Raw genomic sequence first — 7,801 nt, 5'->3', positions numbered from 1 at the left:
GCTCATCCAATCAGTGACTGCAGCTGTACCCTGCCTTTAATTGGCTGAGAAGGCATTTTTGAGTGGGGCCGTGACATCACAGGATCGGGATATTGGCAGGGGTACTTGAGCTGTGACGGAGGCCGCAGGAAAGGGTAAATAGGACTTTATTATTATGACCCCCCCCCCATTGTTTCACCGTTGCCAAGAATACCTCTTCAATTTATGTCTGTCTGTCTCTGTCTCTCTCTCAAACACACATGTAGCCTGATGCAGCCATAGCCCCCCCCCCCCCCACACACGATGGACTGTTCCAGCTCAGAATCAAACTGCCAAATAGTGAACCCCAACTTTTCCACCAACCACCGTTATCTAATAGGGCCAGTGGTTTATTACAGGTATACTGTATGAAGGAAATGCTTCACTCTTTCTAACTAAATGTATAGAAGAAAGTGTTTTTATTAGCTCTGACTCCGACTCCATAGGCCTGTATGACACAGAGGATAGCTAGTAAGAATAGGTATTACCTGTCTGAGGATAGGTAATACGTTTTCATTAGGGGACAACTCCTTTAATGATAAGCATAAAGCTTTATATTTCTGCAAGGTAGAGAGGCCCATCTTTATATACCATACATGACTACATGGGACCTGGGCTTGGTTGACTTCCTTCTCCATATAATTTTAGTTTATTCTCTTTTTTTAAATGGTTTTAAATGAATGAATGGTCATTGACTAAAAAGTTTGTGAGAAAGTGAGAAAAAAAAAAAATACTATGTAGGACAAAAGCATAATTTCTCCTCCCCACTACATCCTTCACCTCGGTCCACAAAAACAACGTCTGTTGATTTTTTTTAGTGAATTCTTAACGAGTGAAACGAGTAAGTGAACACAGGCAGGAGAAGAAGGGAGGAAGTCTGGAAAAAAGTGCATTTCTCTGCAATAAGATACTGTACATTACTGTACATACTTTCATACATCATTGCCTGTACTATTAAAGGCATATCATGAGGAACAACATAATGAAAGTAGCAGACCTCAGCTACTCTGTGTGTGGAGCTGAACCGAGGCTGATGGCCGGCAAGTACACAGTGTTGATGGGTCGTGTTAAGGTTATCTGTAGGAAGATCAATGGAAAAGCACAACATGAAAATCACTCATAGACTTCTAGTTAGACAAATCAAGAGCAAACTTATTGTTACTCAGCAGTCATAGGATAATAAGCAATCTTTACAGGACACGTAAGACACCACGCAAAAGCAAAACTAAGAATAAGTATAAATTGATGCATTATGCATTTTTAAAACTGTACTGTTTGAGAGATCTTTTTTAATAAACCTGTTGCCCTTGGTTGCTACCCACTATGGTGGGTCAGGCATGCTCAGTTCAACTGCAATCTCCAGGAAGTACTGGCAGTTGGTCTCCATTTGTGCATGGACAAAGCAGGGAGGAAACCAGGAAGTGATCCGATTCATAGAGCAGAAAAACAGTACAGAGATCTTGAGTAAGATATAAGGGCATTTAACACCATTAAAGGGGTACTCCGATGAAAAACTTTTTCCCAGTTATTGAAAAATATAACATAGTTATATAACTTCAATCAATATGCTTCAATCACCTATCTGCCTCCCTTCCCTATCTTTTACCCCCTCAACCCCCCAACAGGAAGTGAAGTAAACTCATTCTTACCTAATGACCCCAGGCTTTTCTGTGGCAGCCATTTTGTGACAATGACATCATCAAGAGGGAAACTGGTCTGAGCCATGTTAGGCCAGCCTCCCTTTGTCAGATGACTCGGGTTGCTCAGCTCTGATTGGCTGAACAAGCTGTAAGCCATCTAACAGTTCTACAGAGTCAGTTAGACATCACAGGAGACAAAAGGGGGAGATTTATCAAACTGGTGCGAAAGTAGAAATGTCTTAGTTGCCCCTAGCAACCAATCAGATTCCACTTTCATTCATCACAGGTCCTTTGGAAAATGAAAGGTGGAATCTGATTGGTTGCTAGGGGCAACTAAGACAATTCTACTTTTACACCAGTTTGATAAATCTCCCCCATAGTGTAAACTGGGAAAGGCCAAACCAGGAAGTTAAGAAAAAATTAAGACACCAAGTGGAGCTTCAGTTCAGTTCAGGACACAGCCAACTACAGCATTAAGGACTCAGGCAATTTTTTTTTGCCTCAAAGTCCAACATAACATTTATAAGATGTATAAAACGTTTTAAGATTTGAGGAGTATTTGTATCTTTCATAGCACCTTGTTTGGCTACATATAACATTGCATTTACAGGTAGGAAACCAAAGTCAAAACAGAAACCTCTTCAATGATCTATTATAGCCAGGACTTTATATTAAGGATATCAAGGGAGTAGCCTCTACTTCTAGAAGAAAGAAGGTCTCTACACTGACATAGAAGAGGATTCTTTACTGTAACAGAAGAGACGAGTTTTTGTTTTTTTTTTGGCCAGAGGACATTGTCACGGTAAATTCACTAAAAGGGCTGAGATACAAATTTGAATTTTAATAATATTACAGGTTATAGTCACAAGTTACTGGAGAAGGGTCCATGATCTAGGGATTTTTTTCCAGATGCTAGATTTGAAGTCAGGAAGGTTTTTTTCTCTCCTAAAATGAAGAAATTTAGCTTCTACTTTGTTGGTTCTATTGCCTTCCTGTATTTCTGTACTGCAGACTAAGGGCCCTAATACACGGGACGATTATCGTGCGAAAAATTGTTATATTGTTCGAATTTAAACGATAATTGTTCCGTGTAATTGCAGGCAACGGTCGAAAAATCGTTTGTATGTCGTTGATCGTTGATTTAGATCTGAACCTAAAATTATCGTTAATCGTTCGCTAATCGTTCACTGTAATTCCACATTCGTTCGCTAAAGTTCTGCATTTTTTCATTAATCGTTCAGTGTAATTGCACATTGTTCATTGTTTTGCTGGGATCAGAAGGAATAAACAATCATAGTAACGATCGTATCTAACGATTATCGTTCTGTGTAATAAGGTGAACGATTTCAGGTTAGCGATAAACAATCTCATTTGCGATTGTTTATTGTTCGTCGTTAAAAATCGCTCTGTCTAATAGGACGCTGATAGGCTGAACTGAATGAATGAATGGATGGCTGGATGAATGAATGAATGAATGCATGTCACCCTTCATAACTGTTACTATGTTTTTGTCTTTGGAGGAATGAGAGTGCAAACTCCTCTGCCTTACTTATTTTTATGTAGTGCTGAATTTTAATAATGGTTTTAATTTTATTTTTATGCATTACTGCCCTAATAGTCAGTATTGTATTGGAACATAGAGAAAGAGGCCATGACTACTATTATAACCATTGAGCATCCCAAAATCACTTTCTAGAGGCCACCAGTTTGTTGCCAAAAGGAGCCATCTACCTTAGTTCAAACCTTTAAATGCCACGAACAATTTATTCCTATATTTCCAGGAGGAATAACAGGGGAGAGGCTTAATTCAAAGTTCTAAGAAAACATGCCCCAGAATGATTATTTCCTAGAGTAAACAGGTATTTTCTAAAAGAGACATGTCAGGAGAGCTGACAGATCCTCTGTAATCATTCACTGTCGACACAAGAGCAACTGATCCCCTTCCACAGTACTGTGACAATGCGGAGACATGGCTGTCACAGCGCTGGAGATGAAGGTGTCTTAGGTTGTCTCACCGTATTATTTTATTATTGCCATCAGCTTCTGTTGTAACTATTCAGAAACAAACGACCTCCCAGCACAAAATTATTGCTTTGGAAATGCTGTATACACGTTCCCTTCAGCACTCTCTTTAGTGACTGAAATCAGACCAAGGGCCAAGTGAGGGTAAAGAGGTGAAACCGTGCGCCAATTTATCTTTACTTTATTTGCTGCCGAGAACCAATCTATCTCCCTGCATATACAAGGCTTTCTGAGAATGGCTGCAGGGCATTATTTATTCCTGCAAAGTGACTTTTGACACAGGGACAAAATAGGAGAAGCCGTCTTAAAATGAGTGGCCGTAGGCCAAATGTTTGTGAGTTGGTTTAAACGCTGAGTGCTAGATGAAACGTGTTTCCCTGGCAACTTGCCTGTCAATCAAACAGCAAAACAGATCAGCGCCCGATCAGGACATTTTCCATAGCCGCTGTATAAATCAAAGAGTTAATGCTGTCATATAAGGCAGGAAATTATATCATTATTTTCTAATTGACAGCACTAAAATTTCATAGCTCCCCTCCCTGTAAATTTAATATCATATTAATAGCCGAAAGAATCCTGCGAAATGCTATAAAGAAGACACACGAGAGATTAATAAGGATATACTACTATAAAGGTCTGTTGCTTTAATGAAAGGATTTTTCCATATGTTAGGTAAATGAAAGAAGAAAACATTGTAATGGAAATGTTATCCTCCCTTGCCTTTATTGTATTCAGTTGTGACTTTCATTTTGAAATTTCCAATTTGAACAGATTACAATGAAATTGGCTGTTTATACTCGAAGGGGTTTTCTGGAATTTGACGCCAGGGTTCAGCTGCAGTACCATAGACAGACGTGTACAAAAGTTGTGCTGTTTTTGGCAATATAAATACAGACTTTTGTCTTTTAAACAAATTTGGGCAGAATATTGAGAAATATATATGTGTGTCCCTCCTCAGAGATGGAATCTTAATACAGTGTAAGGCCATGTTCACACAACGTAAGTTCAGTATTAATCACGGCCGTTGTTGCCGATTTCAACAATGGCCGTGATTAATACTGAACTTATATTGTGCTGCAGCTAGAGGGAATCCCAGCCGGAGTGTATACACATCATATACGCTCCGGCCAAGATCACTAGCGGCCACGCAAAAAAACTGACATGTCAGCTTACTGCGGACGCTATTCATTGAATGGCGGCCGCAGAGAACCTGTCAGTTCACACCCTCTTCTTTGTGTGCAACGGCAAATTATGATGTGGGTGCGCACGGATGCGCCCACATCCCAATTCATCAGAAATGAAGATCATCCGGCCGGGATGATCTTCACTGACACCGACCGTTCTGTGATCTGGCCGGTTCACAGAACGGCTGGTGTCTTACAGCATGTGAACACGGCCTAAGTGTGATAACAATGAAAAAGGCATCACTTATAGCAATGTAAAGATGGTATGGTAAAAAATATATATATTTGGTATCCTCTACCCTTGAAGAAAAATTCAGTTTTTAAAATGCTTTTCTTCAATTTATGATTTTTTTTCTTCTTTATTAATCTGAAGGAGTGAAATATTGTATTTACTTAAGGATTTTATTTATATATTTATTTTATATTTAATAAATAAATAAATCATGTTAGTATGCAAAGTAAAAAGATAAAGTAAGAAACAAGATGAAGGGAGGAAAGTCAAGAAGAAAGACTGAAAACAAAATATTGGCCGTGCAGACGCCTGAGGACCGTTTACATGTTTCATATTTTTATGTTACAGAGAAAAAAAAGAAAGAAAATAAAGCTACAGATCCTTTCCACAAAGTATGAACCCATAGGGACCGGGGCTAATACAAGATAAAGCACTGAAGAACGGAAACAAGTATCAGGTCATGTATTCTGATGATGGGAGAGATTTACTGTCCTCTACATGATAAACCATTGTAACTTCAGCAAAGTGAAATACCCCTGTGCCCAAAGAGTTAACAGAGGCATTACAGAGGATAAGCTGAACATATTACTCAATTCTCATATTATGAGTCCTGAGTCCACATGACTGGGCTAATACTAGAGTGTAACTATTGAATATCAATGCAAGGAAGTTGAGGGTGGGTTTATGGGCCCCCTGCCTTTATTTAGAATAGATCAGGTCATTATTAAATAGTTTTATAAATCAAAATAAGCAGGAATAAAAGGAACCTAGCAAAAAAGGGCTGCACTGGTGCCTATAAAAAGGTTCATACCTACCAGGGGGATATAACACAAACTGAGAGTCATGGTAAACAGATACCGATCAATACAGTATTTATTTCAGGCTAGCCCTATTCCTACAGACATGGAGAACTATTAAATATGAAAAGTTATTTGCTATGAGATATAACGTAGCTTTGTAGGGCATCTGCCATGTAATCTATATTTTGTGTCTTGCCTTAAGGTTTGCAGATGGAAATAAAACTTGATACTAAAGCTCAATCACGACAGCATAAAGCAGGAAGGCAAATAAGTGAGAGCAATGAGGGAACTCTACAGGTGTTGTGGGGCTGACAGCAGAGTGCCTACCCCCATGTACTGCTTCTCTGACTCTTCATTAGTAACCTTAGCATCGCAGCTTGTCACTAAGGTCTCCATCATAGGGATTCAGGTAAACCTTACTATAGTATTAGGACCTATAAACAGAAAAAAAAAACGACTTGCATAGAAGCATAGCATACAAAGACACTAAACACATACTAATACAGCAATTTCTTTATATTACCAAGCATAAAATAGGAGTCTCCTGGATTTAAAGGTACAGCAAGACCTGGAGTCTCTATGTCCCAAGCTATCTTAAGACCCACATGCCACTTTGATAAATCCTTAGCTTCTTCTTCACATGTGTCCATTGTATCTGAAACAAAACAAAAAAAAGTAAGAAAAACAGAAAGTAATACATGTCATCATAATACATGCCAGAGATTTACATTGAAGTGAACAATAGGAGTATATAAGAAGTTCATAGTGGTGAATTGGATTACCAGCTCTTAGCAAAAAGTCTTTAATAACAATCTCTATGGAGCCACCAAAGATAGCCGAGTAAAGCATTCAGCTCCATAGAGAATGAATGGAGCAACGGGCCACGTGCCGACACATGTAAAAATAACTCTGACAACCCTTTTAAGGAGAGAAGAATAGTATTAGGAAGTGACAATCTGTGTCAGAATATACCACTTTATGTAGATTACACAGAGGGGGACATTTATCGAGACCAACATACTTGTACACCTGTCCTAAATAGCCCTGACCCCATGCAGCCTGCCGGATTTACTAAGAGGCTCACACCTCTTAGTAAATCTGGTGGTGATCTATACCTGCAGAACGACAGGCACAGATATCACACATATACCTGCTCCGGAGCAGGTGAAGATTTCTGCTATGGTTTGCAGGCGTGAATCATAAAAGAGGCACAGGTGGGGGCCTCACCTCCTGCCAGTCTTGCTGCACCTACCTCTGCCTGCCTATGAGGCAAGCGGACTGTCTGCCTGTTAAAAAGTGCAAAAATCCCCATTTTCCGTACACAAGGGAGCACATTAAGGGTGCTAACACACACAACCGATGCGCAGCAGAATTGATGCTGTGTTCAGTTATTTACATCAAATCTGCTGCGTATCTGCTGCATATCACAGCAGAAAATTCACTGTGATACGGTGTGTGTGAAGCTACCCTAAAGGGGTTATCCAGCGCTACAAAAACATGGCCACTTTCTTCCAGAGGCAGCCCCACTCTTGTCTCCAGCTTGGGCGGGGTTTTGTTGCTCAGTTCCATTGAAGTCCAGTGAATGGGGCTTAATTGCAAACCGAACCTGAACTGGAGACAAGAGTCGTATTGTCTCTAAAAGAAAGTGGCCATGTTTTTCTAGCACTGGGTAACCGCTTTAATAAATGTGTCCAAGAGTGTTTGTGCTCTGGTGCCTTAAAAACATATGGGTCTGTATAGGAACCAAAAACAAAAATTATATATATATATTTTTTTACTTTTTGTAAAGTTGCCCCATGTCTTATTTTAGATGTAATGGAGCAGTAAAAGAACTAGTATGATGTAGACCTCCCACCTTTTAGTTTAAAGGGGTAGTGCGGCGCTAAGAAATTATTCACAAAATAA

The 7,801-nt window shown here is 39.5% G+C and overlaps 1 protein-coding gene across 1 annotated transcript in view; it reads right to left on the bottom strand.

Moving 5' to 3' along the window:
- The window catches only part of FTO (FTO alpha-ketoglutarate dependent dioxygenase), a 199,595-nt gene that overhangs the window by 170,657 nt on the left and 21,137 nt on the right, over positions 1-7,801 (bottom strand). The window contains exons 4-5 of the mRNA XM_069968450.1: positions 6,420-6,551; positions 1,016-1,095 (exon numbers count right to left, since the gene is read on the bottom strand). Coding sequence (XP_069824551.1) covers positions 1,016-1,095; positions 6,420-6,551 — 212 coding nt within the window. The remainder of the gene's footprint in view (positions 1-1,015; positions 1,096-6,419; positions 6,552-7,801) is intronic.

The sequence above is a fragment of the Dendropsophus ebraccatus genome, chromosome 4 (genome assembly GCF_027789765.1).
Source record: "Dendropsophus ebraccatus isolate aDenEbr1 chromosome 4, aDenEbr1.pat, whole genome shotgun sequence".
In the NCBI taxonomy this organism is placed as follows: domain Eukaryota; kingdom Metazoa; phylum Chordata; class Amphibia; order Anura; family Hylidae; genus Dendropsophus; species Dendropsophus ebraccatus.
This window is presented reverse-complemented; position numbering and strand designations above follow the sequence as displayed.